This window comes from Bombina bombina, chromosome 1 (assembly GCF_027579735.1).
Source record: "Bombina bombina isolate aBomBom1 chromosome 1, aBomBom1.pri, whole genome shotgun sequence".
NCBI classification, from domain to species: domain Eukaryota; kingdom Metazoa; phylum Chordata; class Amphibia; order Anura; family Bombinatoridae; genus Bombina; species Bombina bombina.
Genome location: NC_069499.1, coordinates 475,170,269 through 475,193,904, shown reverse-complemented (window position 1 = coordinate 475,193,904; position 23,636 = coordinate 475,170,269). Strand labels below are relative to the sequence as shown.

At 37.2% G+C, this 23,636-nt stretch overlaps 1 protein-coding gene across 1 annotated transcript in view; it reads right to left on the bottom strand.

Moving 5' to 3' along the window:
* PLEKHA3 (pleckstrin homology domain containing A3) overlaps positions 1 to 23,636 on the bottom strand; it is a gene marked incomplete in the record, with an annotated part of 130,049 nt that overhangs the window by 63,392 nt on the left and 43,021 nt on the right. Inside the window, 2 exon segments of the mRNA XM_053698510.1 lie at positions 5,460 to 5,615; positions 8,657 to 8,773. Coding sequence (XP_053554485.1) covers positions 5,460 to 5,615; positions 8,657 to 8,773 — 273 coding nt within the window.

Genomic DNA, 23,636 nt, shown 5'->3' with positions numbered 1-23,636 from the left:
CTCACAAGAAAGAGCAGATAATTCAGAAACTCTTCTAGCAGAAGAGATGGCCAAAAGAAACAAAACTTTCCAAGAAAGTAATTTAATGTCCAATGAATGCATAGGTTCAAACGGAGGAGCTTGAAGAGCCCCCAGAACCAAATACAAACTCCAAGGAGGAGAAATTGACTTAATGACAGGTTTTATACGAACCAAAGCTTGTACAAAACAATGAATATCAGGAAGATTAGCAATCTTTCTGTGAAAAAGAACAGAAAGAGCAGAGATTTGTCCTTTCAAGGAACTTGCATAAAACCTTTATCCAAACCATCCTGAAGAAACTGTAAAATTTTCGGAATTCTAAAAGAATGCCAGGAAAAAAGATGAGAAAGACACCAAGAAATGTAAGTCTTCCAAACTCGATAATATATCTTCCTAGATACAGATTTACGAGCCTGTAACATAGTATTAAATCACAGAGTCAGAGAAACCTCTTTGACTAAGAATCAAGCATTCAATCTCCATACCTTTAAATTTAAGGATTTGAGATCCTGATGGAAAAAAGGACCTTGTGACAGAAGGTCTGGTCTTAACGGAAGAGTCCACGGTTGGCAAGAGGCCATCCGGACAAGATCCGCATACCAAAACCTGTGAGGCCATGCTGGAGCCACCAGCAGAACAAGCAAGCATTCCTTCAGAATCTTGGAGATTACTCTTGGAAGAAGAACTAGAGGCGGAAAGATATAGGCAGGATGATACTTCCAAGGAAGTGACAATGCATTAACTGCTTCCGCCTGAGGATCCCTGGATCTGGACAGATACCTGGGAAGTTTCTTGTTTAGATGAGAAGCCATCAGATCTATTTCTGGAAGTCCCCACATTTGAACAATCTGAAGAAATACCTCTGGGTGAAGAGACCATTCGCCCGGATGTAAAGTTTGGCGACTGAGATAATCCGCTTCCCAATTGTCTATACCTGGGATATGAACCGCAGAAATTAGACAGGAGCTGGATTCCGCCCATACCAGTATTCGAGATACTTCTTTCATAGCCAGAGGACTGCGAGTCCCTCCTTGATGATTGATATATGCCACAGTTGTGACATTGTCTGTCTGGAAACAAATGAACGATTCTCTCTTTAGAAGAGGCCATGACTGAAGAGCTCTGAAAATTGCACGGAGTTCCAAAATATTGATTGGTAATCTCACCTCCTGAGATTCCCAAACCCCTTGTGCTGTCAGAGACCCCCAAACAGCTCCACAACCTGTCAGACTTGCATCTGTTGAAATTACAGTCCAGGTCGGAAGAACAAAAGAAGCCCCCTGAACTAAACGATGGTGATCTGTCCACCACGTCAGAGAGTGTCGTACAATCGGTTTTAAAGATATTAATTGAGATATCTTTGTGTAATCCCTGCACCACTGGTTCAGCATACAGAGCTGAAGAGGTCGCATGTGAAAACGAGCAAAGGGGATCGCATCCGATGCAGCAGTCATAAGACCTAGAATTTCCATGCATAAGGCTACCGAAGGGAATGATTGTGACTGAAGGTTTCGACAAGCTGAGATCAATTTTAGACGTCTCTTGTCTGTCAGAGACAGAGTCATGGACACTGAATCTATCTGGAAACCTAAAAAGGTTACCCATGTCTGAGGAATCAATGAACTTTTTGGTAAATTGATCCTCCAACCATGATCTTGAAGAAACAACACAAGTCGATTCGTATGAGATTCTGCTAAATGTGAAGACTGAGCAAGTACCAAGATATCGTCCAAATAAGGAAATACCACAATACCCTGTTCTCTGATTACAGACAGAAGGGCACCGAGAACCTTTGTAAAAATTCTTGGAGCTGTTGCTAGGCCAAACGGCAGAGCCACAAACTGGTAATGCTTGTCTAGGAAAGAGAATCTCAGAAACTGATAGTGATCTGGATGCATCGGAATATGCAGATATGCATCCTGTAAATCTATTGTGGACATATAATGCCCTTGCTGAACAAAAGGCAGGATAGTCCTTACAGTTACCATTTTGAATGTTGGTATTCTTACATAACGATTCAATATTTTTAAATCCAGAACTGGTCTGAAGGAATTCTCCTTCTTTGGTACAATGAAGAGATTTGAATAAAACCCCAGCCCCTGTTCCAGAACTGGAACTGGCATAATTACTCCAGCCAACTTTAGATCTGAAACACATTTCAGAAATGCTTGAGCCTTCGCTGGATTTACTGGGACACGGGAAAGAAAAAATCTCTTTGCAGGAGGCCTTATCTTGAAGCCAATTCTGTACCCTTCTGAAACAATGTTCTGAATCCAAAGATTGTGAATTGAATTGATCCAAATTTCTTTGAAAAAACGTAATCTGCCCCCTACCAGCTGGGCTGGAATGAGGGCCGCACCTTCATGTGGACTTGGGAGCTGGCTTTGGTTTTCTAAAAGGCTTGGATTTATTCCAGACTGGAGATGGTTTCCAAACTGATACCGCTCCTGTGGATTAAGGATCAGGCTTTTGTTCCTTATTGTGACGAAAGGAACGAAAACTATTATTAGACCTAAATTTACCTTTAGATTTTTTATCCTGTGGTAAAAAAGTTCCTTTCCCTCCAGTAACAGTTGAGATAATAGAATCCAACTGAGAACCAAATAATTTATTACCCTGGATGCAAAGTTGACTTGGAAGACATATCAGCATTCCAAGTTTTAAGCCATAAAGCTCTTCTAAAATAGCTAGAGACATATACCTGACATCAACTCTAATGATATCAAAGATGGCATCACAAATAAAGTTATTAGCATGTTGAAGAAGATTAACAATGCTATGAGAATTATGATCTGTTACTTGTTGCGCTAAAGCTTCTAACCAAAAGGTTGAAGCTGCAGCAACATCTGCTAAAGATATAGCAGGTCTAAGAAGATTACCTGAACATAAGTAAGCTTTTCTTAGAAAGGATTCAATTTTCCTATCTAAAGGATCCTTAAAGGAAGTACTATCTGCCGTAGGAATAGTAGTACGCTTAGCAAGAGTAGAGACAGCCCCATCAACCTTAGGGATTTTGTCCCAAAAATCTAATCTGTCAGATGGCACAGGATATAATTGCTTAAAACGTTTAGAAGGAGTAAATGAATTACCCAAATTATTCCATTCCCTGGAGATTACTTCAGAAATAGCATCAGGGACAGGAAAAACTTCTGGAATAACTACAGGAGATTTAAAAACCTTATTTAAACGTTTAGATTTAGTATCAAGGGGACCAGAATCCCCTATTTCTAATGCAATTAAGACTTCTTTAAGTAAAGAACGAATAAATTCCATTTTGAATAAATATGAAGATTTATCAGCATCAACCTCTGAGACAGAATCCTCTGAACCAGAGGAACCATTATCAGAATCAGAATGATGATGTTCATTTAAAAATTCATTTGAAAAATGAGAAGTTTTAAAAGACCTTTTACGTTTACTAGAAGGAGGAATAACAGACATAGCCTTCTTAATGGATTTAGAAACAAAATCTCTTATGTTAACAGGAACACTCTGAGTATTAGATGTTGACGGAACAGCAACAGGTAATGTAACATTACTAAAGGAAATATTATCTGCATTAACAAGTTTGTCATGACATTCATTACAAACAACAGCTGGAGGAACAGATACCACAAGTTTACAGCAGATACACTTAACTTTGGTAGATCCAGCACCAGGCAGCGATTTTCCAGAAGTATCTTCTGACTCAGTGTCAATCTGGGACATCTTGCAATATGTAATAGAAAAAACAACATATAAAGCAAAATTGATCAAATTCCTTAAATGACAGTTTCAGGAATGGGAAAAAATGCCAGTGAACAAGCTTCTAGCAACCAGAAGCAATAAATAATGAGACTTAAATAATGTGGAGACAATAGTGACGCCCATATTTTTTAGCGCCAAAAAAAGACGCCCACATTATTTGGCGCCTAAATGCTTTTAGCGCCAAAAATTACGCCACATCCAGAACGCCGACACTTTTGGCGCAAAAAAAAACGTCAAAAATGACGCAACTTCCGGCAACACGTATGACGCAGGAAACAGAAAAAAGTTTTTGCGCCAAAAAAGTCCGCACCAAGAATGACGCAATAAAATGAAGCATTTTCAGCCCCCGCGAGCCTAACAGCCCACAGGGAAAAAAGTCAAATTTTAAGGTAAGAAAAAATTGATTTATTCATATGCATTATCCCAAATATGAAACTGACTGTCTGAAATAAGGAACGTTGAACATCCTGAGTCAAGGCAAATAAATGTTTGAATACATATATTTATAACTTTATATAAAAGTGCCCAACCATAGCTTAGAGTGTCACAGAAAATAAGACTTACTTACCCCAGGACACTCATCTACATGTAGTAGAAAGCCAAACCAGTACTGAAACGAGAATCAGTAGAGGTAATGGTATATATAAGAGTATATCGTCGATCTGAAAAGGGAGGTAAGAGATGCATCTCTACGACCGATAACAGAGAACCTATGAAATAGACCCCGTAGAAGGAGATCATTGAATTCAAATAGGCAATACTCTTCTCACATCCCTCTGACATTCACTGCACGCTGAGAGGAAAACCGGGCTCCAACCTGCTGCGGAGCGCATATCAACGTAGAATCTAGCACAAACTTACTTCACCACCTCCATAGGAGGCAAAGTTTGTAAAAACTGATTTGTGGGTGTGGTGAGGGGTGTATTTATAGGCATTTTGAGGTTTGGGAAACTTTGCCCCTCCTGGTAGGAATGTATATCCCATACGTCACTAGCTCATGGACTCTTGCTAATTACATGAAAGAAATAGAAGTTATTTAAAAGTGTCTTAAAATCAAATGCTTTGTCTGATTCTTGCACGTTTAATTTGACTTTCCTATCTCTTTAATATTGACTTAAAGGGACATCCTGGTCAAAAGTTGCACATAGATGAATTACATATTTGAAAAGAAACATATATTTGCAATATACTGTACATGTATTGGCAAAAAAGCTTCTAGTAAAAGTTATCACTGCTTTAGTGTTAACATTTTCTCGGTTATAGAACAGCTATGTAAACAACAAACATAATATGAGCATCTTTAAATACTTGCTGTTTCCGTTAACCACCACAAATTTCTAATATGCAATTCCTTATATATCCCCATTTAAATACTGTGCAAACTTTCATCAAGGCCTCTCTGTGGTTCACGGAAATGTATATCCAGGCTTTTATAAATCTGACTTTGTACTCTCTGCAAACTGCTTGCTGTCTTCATGGCTTTGTTTTCAAAAAGGGAAAGATTCTGATCAGCTTTTTCACTTATCATAATAAATATATAAAATATTAGCATGGGTTTTTATTTTGTATGGTTTCATGTCCCGTTAAGAATAAAGCATCAGATGCTGCTATGTCCTATTCATAATGAAACATCTATTGTACATTTATGCATGTATTCTGAAGAGAACTATTCTTAGTCATGGGAACCATACCTTTCTCTTTCCTCGTCCGGTTATCAGACAGACAGGCTTTAGAACTTCCTAATGCTACTAGCCATCTTTGTCGCTCAGCAGCATTTACCGCTTTCACATAGAAATGCTGCTCTCCGGGAATGATCAGCTCCATTCTTGTGTTGTCTGTTGAATGGACTGAAAAAGAAATAGTGCTAAATAATGGAAGACTTTTTAGATGGTAAAAACTTAAAACATTGCACAGCTCTTTTATATACTCAAGTCTATAGTCAGAACCCTCCCAAAACATTTTGCAGGATAGACAGTTTAAACTCACTCTGATCTTGAAGAAGTAAACAATGTTTTAAGGTCACTTTCCCTTTAAATATTTTATTTTGATATATATATATATATATATATATATATATATATATATTTATTAGCTCCTAAAACATCAATCATAAATCTACAGTCCTTTACTATAATAGCAACCAAAATACCCCCATCATTTTTCAAACTTAAACCTGATATCTGGAGGGCAGCTTGTCCTTAGTACTTGAATTCTGTTGGTTAATGTCAGTAGTTTTGTAGAACTACAGAAAACAATACAGGAATTAACTCCAATACAGAGTAGTAATTTACAGCATTTAAACAGTGTACACAATATTACCTACTCCAGGAGAAGAGGTCACATGACACCTCTAGGCATCTGTACCTTAGCAGCTGTAAACACTGTGAGCTGACTAGTTTGCCTGTCGGATGGAGGGAGATACACAGGAGAAGAAGCAGATGAGCACTGTTTATTATAAGTAGGGTTTTATGCTTTAAGGTTAGTAGTTTTTAATATATAGTAAGTGTATATATATTGTGCGCTCCAATCTAAAGGCAATACATTACTACCCCAAATCAGAGATGCAATTCCATCCTGTCTTTTGTTTTATGCAATTGATCTGTGGTTTATAAAGGTGCTAATGACGGCTCAGAGCCGTTACAGAGTTTCTCACTCTGGTGCTAATGACGGCTCAGAGCCGTTACAGAGTTTCTCACTCTGGTGCTAATGACGGCTCAGAGCCGTTACAGAGTTTCTCACTCTGGTGCTAATGACGGCTCAGAGCCGTTACAGAGTTTCTCACTCTGGTGCTAATGACGGCTCAGAGCCATTACAGAGTTTCTCACTCTGGTGCTAATGACGGCTCAGAGCCGTTACAGAGTTTCTCACTCTGGTGCCAATGACGGCTCAGAGCCGTCATGAGCACTCTCCCACCTTGAGGAAGATCTAGGGGCTCCTTATTGCTCCTACCCCGGCAATCGTGCCTGTAGAGTGACAGGCATCGCCGGGACTTCACGTGATGCGCGGTGACGTCACCACGCAACTTTATTTATACTTAATGTTAAAGGGACACTATACCCAAACATTTTCTTTCATGATTAAGGTAGAGAATATAATTTTAAACAACATTCCAATTTACTTCCATTACCTAATTTGCTTCATTCTTTAGATATACTTTAATGAAGAAATAGCGATGCACACGGTGAACCAATCACAGGAGGCATCTATGTACAGCAACCAATCAGCAGCTACTAAGCATATCTAGATATGCTTTTCAGCAAAGAATATCAAGAGAATGAAGCAAAATAGATAAATAAATTAGAAAGTTGTTTATAATTGTATGCTCTTTCTAAATCATGAAAGAAAAAAATTTGGGTTTCATGTCCCTTTAAGTATAGGAGGAGGGGGCATGCTGCTTAGAAGCCTGTATCTCAGGCATCTAAGCAGCTACAGACCCCCAAGACCCATTGTTTAAAAGGTAATTGCTTAACCTTTCCAACAGTGTAAATCTTGGGGCTCTGTAAAAAAAAATAAAAAAAGTAAAAAAAAAATGTTTTCAAAAATGTCAAAAATGAAATAAAATATTAGCACCCAGGTGGGAAATGGCTTAGCAGCCAAAGGGTTAATATCCTTTGTTGAAAAGCACACTATTTCCTGACATGTAGTTCTGCATGCTACCTATCTAGAAACCTTGTCAACAAAGAATAACATGAAAAAGCAAATTTGATAATGGAAGTAAATTGGAAAGGTATTTAAAACTGTATGCTCTATCTGAATCATGAAAGAAAACGGTTAGGTTTCATGTCCCTTTAAGCACACATTTGCAGTGAATTTCTGAATTGTCTCCAGCATAGACTACTTTTTTTGTGTAATATTATTTTAAAATGTAAAATTGCTAAAGCTGTTATCACAAATCTAGATAACTCTGGGCATAGTTGATTGCAGTTATGTTAAAGTTCACAAGTTCAAATCCAATTTGGGGTGCATAAAAGGAAATCAAACATTTGTTGGTTTTGTGCAACATTCTGCTTGTCCAACTCTCCCTACAAAGGCCAAACCGCAAATTTAGTAAATTGCAAATGCCTAGGAGCCTAAGACAAAGCATAACTTTCACACAAGAACTAGGGGTGCTTAATGTCCCTTTAATTTATATTTTAAGAGAGTCATATTAAATCGTATATAGAAATGTCAATAACATACAAAGAGACTTGCAGCTCCTGCAGGGTAAGGGTGATTGGCCTAGAACAATTGCTGTAATGATTTGCTTTTGCATCGTCTAAAAAAAATAAAAAATAAAGTAGTGAGATGTACTAGAAAACTTAACTACATGTTTTTTTCACATGTAACTTTTGGAGAATATTGAAAGAAGCTATGACATTAGATAATATTAGTGCATTACACGTGGGAGTTATCTACCTACCAAATATAGTTCCACTCATTCTTTATATTAAGGAGGTTAATTTCCTTTAATGTATTTGTAAATGTATTTCATGTCACCCTTTCGCTCCTCTAAATCATGTTAAAGCCATGATATTTTTATTCTATTGATGTAACTGTATGCTATATACCACATGAATGCTACCTAGTGATCTCTAAAGTGGCACTCATATGCAGCTACAATCTCTTCCTATACAATTTATTACACTGTGGCTTTGCCAGACTGTAAACATTTACTACCTAATCTTTAAAGTACCATTAAGTCTGTATTTTACCTTGGTGTTTTACCATTTTGATCTTGGCAGTATTAAATAGTAGATCACACATTTATTTTCTTGGCATTATTCATTGAAATGACCTCCCCAATGAATAACACTATGTATACAATTTCCCTGTGTGGGAAACAAAGGATGTTACTACATCTTTCTCTTTAGTTAGTTTAGAAAAGAACATCCTATTGACACAAACTTACCTTTAATCTCACATACTGACATTTTAATGCTTCCTTTGCTGCCTTTGCAAACATCATCTTGAGAATCGTAATAAGATAGAATACCGTTGTCTAAAACAAACCAGCGAGGTTGCCAACCTAAAACATTTTTAAAAAAAACAAAAAAACGCAGACATTTTGTAAATAACTTATCTTTCAGACCAGACATATTTTTAAATTGTATGTGAAGCAATATGAGCAAATAACGTATTCCACAGAAATTCTGTGGTTAGGGCTCTTCTGTTTTGTTTTTATATATATGTTTAAAAACTTTATAGCTGGAATGGTAAAGTGAAAACATAACTTGCTACAATATAGAAATAACAGTATATGTCAATTTAAAAAGACATAAATGTAAAAAAGAAAATGCTCTAATCTGTAAGGGAATTGTATTTTTGTGCTGATACTTGCATATAACTATACATTTTTAACCTGTTCAAAGTTAAAAAGTCAACTCCAGAGAAGCAATGCACTACTGGTAGCTAGTTAAAAACATCTGGTGAGCCAATGAAAAGAGGCATATATGTGTAGCCACCAATCACTAGCTAGTTCCACCTGAACCTACCTAGATATGTTTTTCATCAAAGAATAACAATTAAACAAAGTTTGATATGAAAAGTAAATTTAAAATTGCAAAGTTTAATTTGAAATTCCATGTACCTTTAAAGCTACAAAAAGGTACACTCACAAATGTGTATTTCCCTTAATCTACCATAGATTCAGTGTCTTCTATGCTTGTAAATTTCCATGTTAAAAACATATCCTCAATAAAAAAAAAACTATTATATTAAAGCAATTTATTTTATAAGGAAGTGTAAATTTGTGCTCAGCAGGCCCCTGTGATATAAAGCTCACTGCAATTGGAAAATAACACACAGTAACGCCCACAAACATAAAAACAAAACTTTTTTTTCTTTTATGTAAGTGGCAAGAGTCCATGAGCTAGTGACATATGAGATATACATTCCTACCTGGAGGGGGCAAAGTTTCCCAAACCTCAAAATGCCTATAAATACACCTCCCACCTCACTCATACCTCAGTTTTACAAACTTTGCCCTCGTTGGAGGATGGTGAAGCAAGTCGTGCTTGATTTCTTCTGTGAAAAGCGCTTCTAAGCATTCTGAAGCCCAGTTCCTCTCAAAGTACAGTGTTTGTCTGAGGGATGTGAAGGGAGTATTTGCCTAATGATGCCATGTTTTATCCTATGGGAAATCTATTCTAAGGCTCTCTGTAAATTTGGTCGTGGGGATTCATCTCTGCCTCCCTTTACAGATCGACATTATACTCCTCTACCATTACCTCTGCTGATATGTTTCAGTACTGGTTTGGCTGTCTGCTATATGTGGATGGGTGTCTTCTGGTAAGTATATATCTTTTATTAAGGCACTCTCAGCTATGTTTGGCACTTTATATTTTTAAGGTTTTAAATATATATTGCATATATTTGCCATGAGTCAGGTTTATGTTTATTTCCCTTTACAGTCTAACAGTTTTGCAGGCAAATTAGGCTCGCGATGGCGCAAAATGTTTTTATTTATTGCGTCATTCTTGGAGCAAATTTTTTTGGCGCAAAGGTTGCGTTTGTTGTTACGCGAATCACGTAATTTCTTGCGTCTTTGTTTTACGCAAAAATTTTGGCCGCAAAGTCACGCCTGTTACAACGCGAATCGTGTAATTTCCTGTTAACCTTGGTGCCAAAAGTTTTTTCCTCAGAATTTGCGTCATGTTTGTTGGCGTTATTTTTGCAGCCAAAAATCTTGTTATATTAAGTCTCTCCCTCTTTTGCTCTCTGCTTTCATTTTTTACAGAGGGCAATGATATTTGCTTTTGTTTTTCATATAAGCATTTTTTCCCCGATTCCTGAAACTGCTATTTTGTGGAAATTGGATATTTTGCCTAAATGTTATTTTTTTCTTTTTTGTTACATTTTTCAAGTTGTCTCAAACTGTTCCTGCCTCTGATGTTACTGTAGAACAGTGCTTTCCAAACTGTGTGTTGTGACACAGTGTGTCGGCAGCAGTGTGTAGGTGTGTCCCTGCTTCAGCAAAAAAATTTTTGTTATTAATTTTTTTTTTTGCTTTCCGACTTACCGCCTGCTTGCTACGCATATCACATGGTTGGCATGTGATTGATACCTAGTGGGTCAAAGATCATCTTCACCTTTTGGCGCAGCTCAGTGGAAACTGAAACTATTCCCATTGGCGGCACATAGGCTCCTGACTGCACGTGTAGTCTCCTCAATCGGCTTGTGTAGTCAGTGAGTGAAAGAGCAGTGTGTTTGCAGTGCAGCAAGTAGCCAGTGAAACTCGCAGAGTTCTGAGGGCTTCAGCTTAAACGCTGAGCTAAAGTCAGAAGTCAAAGTTTTGTTTTTTTCTGTAGCTAGCTAGCTCCCAGTAGTGCATTGCTACTCCTGCTCTTGATATATGGATAGGAAGTGGAAGCTTAAAAATGCTTGATGATGAAATGCGAGTGTCTTTATCTAATATTCCACTAAATATTCAGAAACTGTGTTCATTCCATCAACCTCATACATCCCATTAAAATATTAAGTAGCTATTGGTGGTATTAAACATTTTTTTTAATTTTTGCACATACTTATATACTGTTACTTGTAAATACAATAATTTATGTATGTGTCCGTATCTCTTAAAACAAGTTAGTTTAACCTCCTGTTTGCAAGTACAACTGAATTACTGTGTCGCGAAATGATGTAGGTCTAAAAAAGTGCGTCACCAACATGAAGTTTGGAAAGCTCTGCTGTAGAAACTATGATGCCTGTACACAATTTCTACCAAAGCTAAGTGTCCATATTGTTTAATTAGCTGATTTTATTTCTTCAGCTCATAGATGTGGCACTTGTTATGTTGTATGATTCATACTGAAAATGTTTCTATAGTACATATACATCTACTGTTTTACCTTCACAGTCTAATGTACATGATATTACTGTTGATATAAAGGATATTACAAAAGACTTAGAGAAGGCTATGGTTGCCATTTCACCTTCAAATTAACATAAACAATCTCTCCTAACTTCTCATAAACCTATGAAGTTTGTATTGATCGACAGCATACTGTAGTATTTCTGCTGATGTGGTTTTCTCTGACTCAGAGGATCCTATTTCAGAGACTGATTTTGATAAATCAAACTTTCAATTCAATGTATTTATTCTTTATTAAAAGTATTTTTACTTTGAGTATTAAGGAATCTAGTCTAGTCTCTTGATAACAAGAATAGCAAATGTTTGAATTCTGTTTTTTTAAGCTTCTGAGGTAACTCTTGAAGTTTTTCTTATTCCAGATGCTATATATCATATGTTTAGTAAGGAATCTAAACTTAGTGCTTATTTTTACCTTTTTTTAGGTTTTAAAAGCTATATCCTTTACCTATGGCTAATTTAGTGTTTTTAGGTAAAAGTCACTAAAGGTGGGGCTATTTCTTATCTTGCTGAACGTACTTCTATCCTATAGAAGATATTTCTTCTTTTATGGATCTTTTAGATAGGAAGTTTGTTTCCTATCTTAAGAGAAGCATATTTACATATTGGTTATATTTTTAACCTGCCATTTCTATGGCTAATGTTGCTGCTATTTCAACTTTTTTGGTTTAGTTTTCTGATCTTGATTTGTCTAAGCGTTGTACTTTTACTTCAACATGCTAATCATTTCATTTATGAAAGTTTTATTACTTAAATCTCTATGGTGTTTAAATTTAGATTACTATCTTATTATTATTAGGATAGTAATTTTTTTAAATATTTTCTATTGGATTTTATTATCTCCTCTATTACTGCCCCAAGTTAAGAAATCCAAGGGTAATTTTTAAGCTCCCAATTGTTTTTTCATTCCCTTAAGCTTAAAGGCTCTGATTTTAGTTTTTTTTCTTAAAGGGCCACTAAACCCAAAATCTTTCTTTCATGATTCAGATAGAGAATAGAAATTTAAACAACATTACAATTTACTTCTATTATTTATTTTGCTTCATGTTTTAGATATCCTTAGTTGAAGAAAAAGCAATGCACATGGTGAGCCAATCACACAAGGCTTCTATGTGCAGCAACCAATCAGCAGCTGCTGGGCATATCTAGATATGCTTTTCAGCAAAGAATATCAAGAGAATAAAACAAATTAGATAATATAAGTAAATTACAAAGATGTTTAAAATTGCATTCTCTTGGGTTCCGGGGGAGGAGACTGGGTGTAGGGCATGCTGTGAGCACGCTCTCTCTCAACTCCCATACTAGCCAGTGGCGGTAACTCGCGCCAAACCCTCTGTCCTGGGCGGCTAACCATCTAGAAACAACTAGATCCCGGTTCCACGGCGGTGTAACTACAACACACCGCAAAAGCCTTGATTTCTCCAGCCTTATTAAAATATTACCAAAGAAGTGAAACACTGGGTTCTGCTGTCCTGCCCGCCCCTCCCACCGATGCTGCGTGAGGAGGTGGATGGGACGCTGCCTAGAGAGGACACTCTTCTCTGCACACAAGGGACTCGCTGACAAAGATTGACAACAGCTACTCAGATCCAACTTTAACTCCCAGAGTGGCACAAGTTTTATGTGCCGCCCTACCTTACCTTGACTTCTTCTGGCCCGATTGGGCCCTATTCTCGGAGCGAGGGAGTGTGGAGCTGGATGGTGCCCTCCTGTGCAAGCCGCGCTGTGTGAGGAAACAGCCCGGTCGCTGACCAGTGACGCCGATTGTCGGGGCCGCGCTGACTGCTGACGTAGGAGGAGAATAGCTGCCCGGCCATAGCTCTCCGCACACCGATGCTGCTAGCGGAAGCCTGGCGTATACCAGAGGCACAAATCTCCGGGATATCCTGCGCTGAGAGAACTATTTAAAAGTCTACCCGAAACTCTGGCCCCACGAAGACGATAGGATTTACGAATACACAGGCAACTTCGATACAACCAGTGCACTGTGCTGCATGGTATAAGGTACTCTTTCGCTATAAAGGCACACTTGTCCAGACCCTGGGGAATATTGCGGCATAGCCGTCATAATACTGATTGAAACAAACACTGAGTGGCTCTCACAGAACAGTAGTATAAGAGAACGAGCAGCAGAGGTTATGTTACTTCCATACCAGTCCCTGTACCTATCTCCAAAGAAATCAGCTGGATTAGGAAAGAACTCTATGCTTCTTAATAATTGAACGTAACATTAAGCTTCCTGGACACTTTTGCTTGCTCTGTCTCCCGGCTGCTATATTAACCTCTGGCTGCTTTCTTGCAAAAAGAACTGTGCTTCTAAAATCCGTATGGACATTGCTGTTTGTTTTGTTTGCAGACCAGTAAACTAACATACTGCTGTATTCCTATGCAACAGAATTGCTTAATTTTCAATAGAAACCGATAAGCTTTAAGGAAACTAAAACATAGTATATATTTCTGCTTAACCTTCTGGGAATCAAAATATGGTTGCTTTCTGTTTTTCTTTTTTTCTTCTTTCTGATATTTTCCTTGCTTTTTTTTACTGACTAGCCGCAATCAAATATCTATACTCTCTTGAAGGCTAAACTGATTTGTTTCTGTAATTTACTAACATTGGTAAACTAACATGTTGATACACTATTTGTAAAATATTGCACAGATTAACTGTATATACCTAATCTAGAGGTATTAACATACAGAGTATATCCTACTAAAACTACACTTTACTCTATTTTTAACCTCTTTCAAGAAATAATGGGCTACTTCCTGTAGCTAACCTTGATAGAAGGCCTTACTACAGGATTACTGTATCTTTATAAATTAGCCAAAAGCAATGTGCTTCTAAATTCATTTATCCTTGCTCTCAGTTTTCCCTTAGGTTAGTTAGTTCAGTATTTGACTGTCTTTTCCATTTGTGCTTACAATGTATATATTCTGTTTGTAGCATTTCCACACAGGCTTTGGGGAACCAAAACAGAGTATAACCTGGTTTAATGTATGTCTGTTCTAAGAATTTTTTTCCTAAGTATTATTGCTAAATATTAAATCACTTCCTGATCATAGATGCTAACTAAATAACCTGTTAGTACCCCACTGCCTTGTCTAACCAGATACATAAGTATTAAAAGAACTAATACACAGTCTATCCCTCATTAAATTCCACTCTAACCGCTTTAAAAACTACGCCCCCTCTTCAGTGACAAACTCTATCTAATCATTTTAAACATTCCCCCTCTCTTACTCCCACGGCTGGACTTATAACACAACCAATTTACTCACCCTTAAATAGACACCTTGCCCCCCTTCCCCTTTCTTTCTCCTTTTTTTTTTTTTTTTTTTTTTTTTTTTTCTCCCCTTCCTATTCCCCACTTCTCCTACACTATTCACCCCCTTCCTCACTTTCCCATTTTTTGAGGCTTAAACACCTCCTTAACCTCCCACTCCCTTGGTCTCTTTGGGTTTTCAGAGCACTCCACTCTCACTTTTTCGGCATCACGATATTAAAACTCACTTTTTCAAGCTTTTTTTTCGGCACATGGATAAATTTCTTCACGTCCCCCACAAGACCCCCTCTCCAGCCATGGCAGCCAGACAGAGGGATAGGAAAATGAAGACCACACAAGAGAATGTCACTGACATACAACCAATAATGGCCAATACAGCAGGGATACAAGAAGTAACCAATATCCAAAACTTGGTTACCAGTATCTCAGATGCCCTTACCCCTAAATTCGATGCTCTTAAAGCCGAATTAAAACAAGATATTCTTTTATTAACACAGGAAGTCAGGCAGTTTTCTGCCAGACTACAAGAAGTAGAACAAAGGGTATCTGATCTGGAAGACCTCACAAATTTACATAGCTCTAAATTGGAATCAGCAAATACTAATATACAAAAAATCCAAAACAAATTAGAAGACTTAGAGAATCGTTCCAGAAGGAACAACATAAGAATCATTGGCCTTCCAGAGGAACAACAAAACGAGAATCTTATATCTTTTATCTCAGAACTATTACCTAAAATTCTTAAAATATCATCCACCCATCAACCCATAATGGTTGAGAGAGTACACAGGATAGGTTCTCCACATACAGATAGTAAAGGTAGAAATAGACCCAGGCCGATTATAGCGAAACTCTTAAATTATCAGGATAAAATTACCCTACTTCAACACTACCGCAGACAACAACCGATTACATTCAATGGGGCTACAATTTTAATGTTTCAAGACTTCTCTGCTGATACAGCAGCAAAGAGACAGGAACTCGCCCCCATCTGCTCTAAATTTATCCAAAAAGGTTATCGAGCAATGATAATATATCCCCATAAACTTAAGGTTATAGCACAGGAAGAAACACACTGGTTTGAAGAATCTAGCGCGGCTGAAAATTTTTACAAAACACTCGACTCTCTAAACTAACAATAAAAACACAGGAGTGTAAGAAATTTTTAAAAATCAACAAATAAAAAAAAAATAACCCTTTTTTTTGTTTTTGAAATGCAGGCTTTATGTAGGGAAGACCCCGGTCTATGGATAGACAAGGGTCATGGGACTTCCTCCCCTCACGTGTGTGGCGAATGTAATAGAAAAATCCTTCTTTCCCTTTCCTTTTTTTTTTTTTCCCTCTATTATATGTCTTCTTTTCGAACCCCCGTTGATGTTGTGGCTGGGTTTCCCCTCTTTTCCCAACTATATATCTCTCCCAAATGGGAAAAATAGGAAAATGTAAGATAGTGTCATGGAATGTAGGGGGAATTTCTACACCTATCAAACGTAAGGCGATCATTACACAACTATGCAAATTTCAAACTGATATTGGTTTCCTTCAAGAAACACATTTGTCAGCAGAGGAAACCTTAAGATTAAAAACTTCCTGGGTTAAAGAAGTATATTTTGCGGCTGGTGTTAAGAGAAAGAGGGGGGTAGCAATACTAATAGGTAAAAAAACCAAGTCAGAAGTTGTTCACTGTGTGGCCGACCCAGGGGGGAGATATGTCCTGTTAAAAATAAAGATTGCTAAGAAGCTATACACACTCTGCAACACATACGGTCCAAATGTATTTGACCCTGGATACTGGAATGCTCTTCAGTCGAAACTCTTATCCTACACAGAAGGCTCTCTAATCATTGGCGGCGATTTTAACATGGCACCTCAATATCCAATAGACAGATTAAGACAAGACACTAAACACTTGAAACAAAAAAGAGACAACTTAGAAACCAAGCTATATAAAAAAATCATGCATAACTTAGCCATATATGACATATGGAGAAACCAAAATCCAACTACTCATAGCTACACCTGCCTTTCGAAGGCCCATAAAACTATGTCTAGAATAGACATCTTCCTAATTGACGAGCGCATTCCAGTGTCAAGGGCCAAAGCGACAATTATGCCGATACTATTATCAGACCATGCACCTATCTCTCTTGAAATACATTTAGCAGATGTACATTCGTCTTCTTCACGCTTCTTTTTCCCCTATTACCTAACATCAGACCTAAAGTTTAAAAACTGGCTATCAAACAAATATAAAGAGTATGTACATTTTAATAGAGAACATCTTAACAGTCCCGAAATATTTTGGGAAACGGCGAAAGCTGTAATGAGAGGGGAAATTATCGCCTATGGTGCTATGCTATTAAAAAAAAACAGGCTTAGGGAAAAAGAATCCTATAAATTTTTGTTGAACTCCTATAATCAATATCTCTCTGATAGAACCCCTGCTAATTGGGCAAATTATCTACGAGCGAAAAAAGAGAGAGATGCCTTTGTATTATCCCAAGAAACACAAAAAGAATTGAAAATTCAAACTAGAATGTACAGGTATGGCAACAAGTCAGGCAGAATATTGGCTAAATTAATTAAAAATGAAAAAAAACAGTTAAATATAGATAAATTGCTACAGAAAGGGAAACATGTTACTAAACCAGATGATATTTTGACGATATTTTATGAATATTTTAAAGAATTGTATACCCCTAAAACTACTGAGGCAAATAAATCCGCTGAGTTCTGGAGTGAAATTGAACATCCCATATTGGCCCCAGATGCCATTAATAATCTCAACGCCCCTATATCGGCGGAAGAGATTGAGAAAGTAATATCTAAGCTGTCATCAAATAAAGCACCCGGTCCTGACGGCCTCCCCAGCGAATTCTATAAAATACTGCTCAGTGAAATCACCCCACATATTCGCACTCTTTTCAACAGCTTCTTTACTGAGGGTAAACCTACTCCCCTATCTTTTTCACAGTCTTATACAACATTAATACTGAAAGGCGATAAAGACCCAGTCTGCAAGGAATCGTACAGACCCATAGCCCTTCTCAATGTGGATTATAAAATTTTAACAGCAGTATTGGCGGCTAGATTACAAGGGGCCCTTGCAGAAATTATCCATCCAGATCAGTCAGGGTTTCTAAATAACAGAAATTCTGCCGCAAAAATTAGAGAGGTATTAGTTGTGACAGAATATTACAAGGCAATGTCGGATGTGAGTGGCGGGGGAGAGGGCATACAGGACCTTGCTATTGTCTCTGTTGATGCGGAGAAAGCATTTGATTCAATTATTCATGAGCATATATATTCTTCACTTGAACACTTTGGTATCAAGGGTAAATTTACGGAGTTTATAATGAATCTATATGCTTTGCCTGCCACAAGATTGATAATTAACAATAATCTTTCCCCACCTATTTCCATAGGCAGAGGGACGCGTCAGGGCTGCCCTCTCTCCCCGCTTCTCTTTAACATTGCAATTGAACCCCTGGCAATCAAAATAAGACAATCTCTCGACGGGATTAGAATTCGTAAGCACGAAATCAAAATTGGGCTCTATGCAGACGATTTGCTTATCTATATGACAAATACCAAATTAAATATCCCTAAACTTTTCGGTATAATGGACTATTTCGGTTCCTTTTCAGGATACAAAGTTAACTATACAAAATCTGAAATATTCTGGCTTAGAAAGACTAAGAACTCGGTAACAAATATACCACTACGACAAGTCACAGACTCTTTTAAATATTTAGGAATTCACATCCCGCTTAATATCGAGGACCTATACAAACTCAATATTCCCCCAGTCTTGAAAGTAATTAAAGAAAAACTTAAGAATTGGCATAATCTGCCAATATCATTATCTGGCCGAATAGCTCTATTTAAAATGGCCCTTCTCCCGAAGTTACTCTATATCCTTCAAAATACATCTATATTACTGCTAGGGAAAGATATTCGTTCACTTAACACCGCACTTACAGAATTTCTATGGCAAGGGAAAAGAGCAAAAATATCTCTGAGGAAACTCTCAGTACCAAGGGAGGCCGGGGGACTGGCCATGCCCGACATATGGCTATATAACCTTTCTTTTCTTGCACGTATAGTTACAGACTGGATCTCTTCTAACAACTACAATCTAAATAATGAACTAGAATCCAACGTCTGTTATCCATACTGTTTATCTGCATTGATTCATCTTGAAATAAAAGAAACCCCGACAGAAATAAAAAAACTTAAAACAATATATAATCCACTCAAAGCTTGGCAAAAAATAGCAAAGCTTCTAGCAATAAATAGCAAAGCCTCCCCATATTTGCCGATATTAGGGAATCCCAAATTTCAGGCAGGCATCCTTTCTGGTGTCTTTAAGAGATGGTACTACGCTGGTTTGACCAATGTTTATCAAATAATAGACAAAGAAAGACATTGTATTAAATCATTTCAAGAATTAAATATAGAATTTGGCCTACTAAATAAAGACTTTTATGCATACCTACAACTTAGGCACTTTGCGCTTGAACTAGTTAAGGAAAAAGGCTGGAACTGGAATATGGGCAAACTTGAAGATTGGTTAATATTAACTAGAAATGGATGTATGTCCATCACACCATGCTACTATTTCTTAAGCACAAATAAAGGTCTATCTGTCCTAATGCAACTGACTGCAAAGTGGAATATACTAACTGCTTCGAGCAATATAGAAGCAAAAACCATCCAACTTTCACTCAAAAAGACCACCCAAAATACACTTTCGGCTACATGGAGAGAAGCCCATGTTAAATTCCTTCATAGGGCATATTTTACCCCCGAGATAGGCTACAAGTGCGCCAACTTAAGCTTCAATAAATGTCCCAAATGCTCTCATTCTGCAGCTAATTTTTTGCATATGATATGGCATTGTTCAAAAGTCAGGATTCTATGGCTCAAAATAGAATATTGGTTGAAAAATGTATTAAAAATAACCCCTCTTTCTCTGACATTATTTCAGATTATATTTGGCCTAAGGGAAGAACCCGGCAAACAAAATAATGAAAAGGTTGTAATTTCTACCATTTTGGCCACAAGATATTTAATCTGTAAAAAATGGAAGACCCGGTCAATCCCCTCTCTTTCTGAAGTAAAAAACTGTTTAAAAAAACAGTGTATTTTAGAACAAAGGGACACAAATATTGATAATGAACAAGATGTTAAAAGATTTTTCAACAACTGGGCAATCTTTTTAAAAATATTCTCTCCCACAGAAATAAATCACATAATTTTTCCTTTTCAAAACACGGAAATAGTCCTGTTAGGGAACTGGTAGATAAGAACTTCTTCATAAGAGTAAACATTTTTTTTTTTTTTTTTTTTCTCTCTCCTCTTCTTTCCTTTTATCACACGTGGGGGGGGGGAGATATGGGGTGGGATTGGAAAAATAAATAAAACCCCAAGACACCTCTCATAGATAATTACATAAGATATAACAATATTATGAATGGCAATTAATTTACCTTCCTAAGACTAAATAGATTAGACATAACTAATACAAGGTCACTGCTCTACTCTATGACTTCATAGTCTTTGTATTTTCTGTTCCTATTTCTCTCTGTGATCTAGATGAACAATAAGTGAATTATTTCTGATTTGCACTAAATATATTTTGGTTCTAGATATTTCTAAGGATAAATATATAAGAAATATGAAGTACAATTGATATAGTTTTAAATTTACAGGTTATGTAAAAATCAATCTAATTTTGTTTTTTCCTTTGTATACCTAAATGGATATAATATGTTTCAATGGCCTTATATCTTATTCTTTACTCTTGTTTTTTGTACAAAATAGTAAATGTATGATATCTGATTTATGTAAATTGTTTTGGTTTATAAAATAAAAAAAAAAATAAAAAAAAAAAAAATTGCATTCTCTTTCTAAATCATGAAAGAAAAAATGTGGGTGTCATGTCCCTTTAATTTGAATAATTCCAAGCCTTATAATTAAAATAATTTCAGCCCCTAAGACTGCATGAAGGTGCAGCCTTTTAACAAGTTCTACTGGTGGAGGGGGGGGGGGGGCAGATTGAATTTATTTCAACACATTTGGACAGTTTCTGTTCAAATCAGTGGATTCAGAATTTAGTTTTCTCTGGGGTATCGAATAGGTTTCATAAAAAAAACCTCCCATGGGAAGATTATTTTCCATGTTATAATAAACCCTGTGAAAGCTCAGGTTTTTCTGAATTGTGTTTCAGATTTAGAGTTTTCAGGGGTGATGGTTCCAGTTGCTCTGCAGGAACGGAGTTTGGGTTTCTATTCAAATCTATTCATTGTCCTAAAAAAAAAAAAATTGTTCAGACCAATTATGGATCTGAAATTTTTATATAGTTTTGTAGGAGTCCCAACTTTCAAGATGGTGACTATAGGGACTATTCTGCCTTTCTGTTTATCAAGGTTACTTCATGTCCACAATAGACTTACAGGACGCTTATTTTCAATTCATTCAGACTTCTACAGTTTTCTGAGATTTTCTTTTATAGATAAGCATTACCAATTTGTCGATCGTCCTTTTGGGCTAGCGGCAGCTCAGAGATTCTTTTCAAAGAGTCTTGGTGCCCTTCTATCTGTATTCAGAGAGCAGGGTATTGCGGTGTTTCCTTATTTGGATGATATTTGGTACTAGCTTTAATCTTTCCTTTTAGCAGAATCTCACTTAAAATAACTAGTGTGGTTTCCTTAAGACATGGTTGGAGGATCAATTTACAAAAGAGTTTCTTGATTCATCAGACAAAGGTCACCTTGTTAGGTTTCCAGATAGATTCAGTGTCCATGACTCTTTCTTTGACAGACAAGATACGGATGAAGTTAGTGTTAGCTTGTCTAAACCTTCAGTCTCTATCATTCCCTTCAGTGGTTATGTGCATGGAAGTTTTTGGTCTCATGACTGCAGCATCAGGTGCGATCCTCTTTGCTCGTTTTCGTTTGGGACCTCTAAAGCTTTGCATGTTGCATTTTTTTTGTATGAAAGCAAATTATTTTTTCCCAGCTCCTCTTTTTTTTTAATGTTTTTTACACCTCACTTCTTGGCTATACGTTAAACTGAAGTATGAGTGAGGTGGGGGGTGTATTTAAAGGCATTTTGAGGTTTGGGAGACTTTGCCCCCTCCAGGTAGGAATGTATATCCCATACATCACTAGCTCATGGACTCTTGCCACTAAGAAATAAATGAATTTATCAGGTAAGTTCTTACATAAATTATGTTTTTTAGTACAGTATACTCATGAGTAACAGTATCACCTTTTTACAGTTAAAAAATACAAAACACTGTTTCCAACTAATCAAAACAGTGTAAATATTATTATGTATAAATTATCCTTCATAAGCTGATCCCATTTGACAACTGGCAACAGAATAACCAGCCCTGAGACATGGAATTACAAGTGTTCATACAAAATCGACAAATTCAGCTTCTAGAATTACCTCTAGATTTGAATAATTGTATTATATGATTTGGGAAATTCTAACAGAATCCCCATGCTGCAGTAACAGAATCACTCAGTCGGTATCAGTACAGTACATGTATCAACTTCTGTTTTACAGTGTATTTTAGAACACATATATAAAGAGTACTTGCTTGGAGCTGGACTGGACTGAAAGAAAACTTAGCTTTAACATATAGGGGTCAATTTATCAAATTCCTGAAGGCTCACTGGAAACAGAAGTTATGACGTAGCGGTCTAAAGACCGCTGCTTCATAACCTGTCTGCCTGCTCTGAGGTGCAATGATAAATGCTGACAGCGTATGCAAATTTATAGATGTGCAGCGGACATGATACGCTACATTGTATCATGTCCGCTCGCACTATAATAAATTGACCCCATAGTATGAGATAATAAGAATTCTAAAGTAATACAAACAACAAACAAATTCAAAATAAGAAATGTAGTAATAAAACAGAATTTATGCTTACCTGATAAATTACTTTCTCCAACGGTGTGTCCGGTCCACGGCGTCATCCTTACTTGTGGGATATTCTCTTCCCCAACAGGAAATGGCAAAGAGCCCAGCAAAGCTGGTCACATGATCCCTCCTAGGCTCCGCCTACCCCAGTCATTCGACCGACGTAAAGGAGGAATATGCATAGGAGAAATCATATGATACCGTGGTGACAGTAGTTAGAGAAAATAATTCATCAGACCTGATTAAAAAAACCAGGGCGGGCCGTGGACCGGACACACCGTTGGAGAAAGTAATTTATCAGGTAAGCATAAATTCTGTTTTCTCCAACATAGGTGTGTCCGGTCCACGGCGTCATCCTTACTTGTGGGAACCAATACCAAAGCTTTAGGACACGGATGATGGGAGGGAGCAAATCAGGTCAACTAGATGGAAGGCACCACGGCTTGCAAAACCTTTCTCCCAAAAATAGCCTCAGAAGAAGCAAAAGTATCAAATTTGTAAAATTTGGTAAAAGTGTGCAGTGAAGACCAAGTCGCTGCCTTACACATCTGATCAACAGAAGCCTCGTTCTTGAAGGCCCATGTGGAAGCCACAGCCCTAGTGGAGTGAGCTGTGATTCTTTCAGGAGGCTGCCGTCCGGCAGTCTCATAAGCCAATCGGATGATGCTTTTAAGCCAAAAAGAGAGAGAGGTAGAAGTTGCTTTTTGACCTCTCCTTTTACCAGAATAAACAACAAACAAAGAAGATGTTTGTCTGAAATCCTTTGTAGCCTCTAAATAGAATTTTAGAGCACGAACTA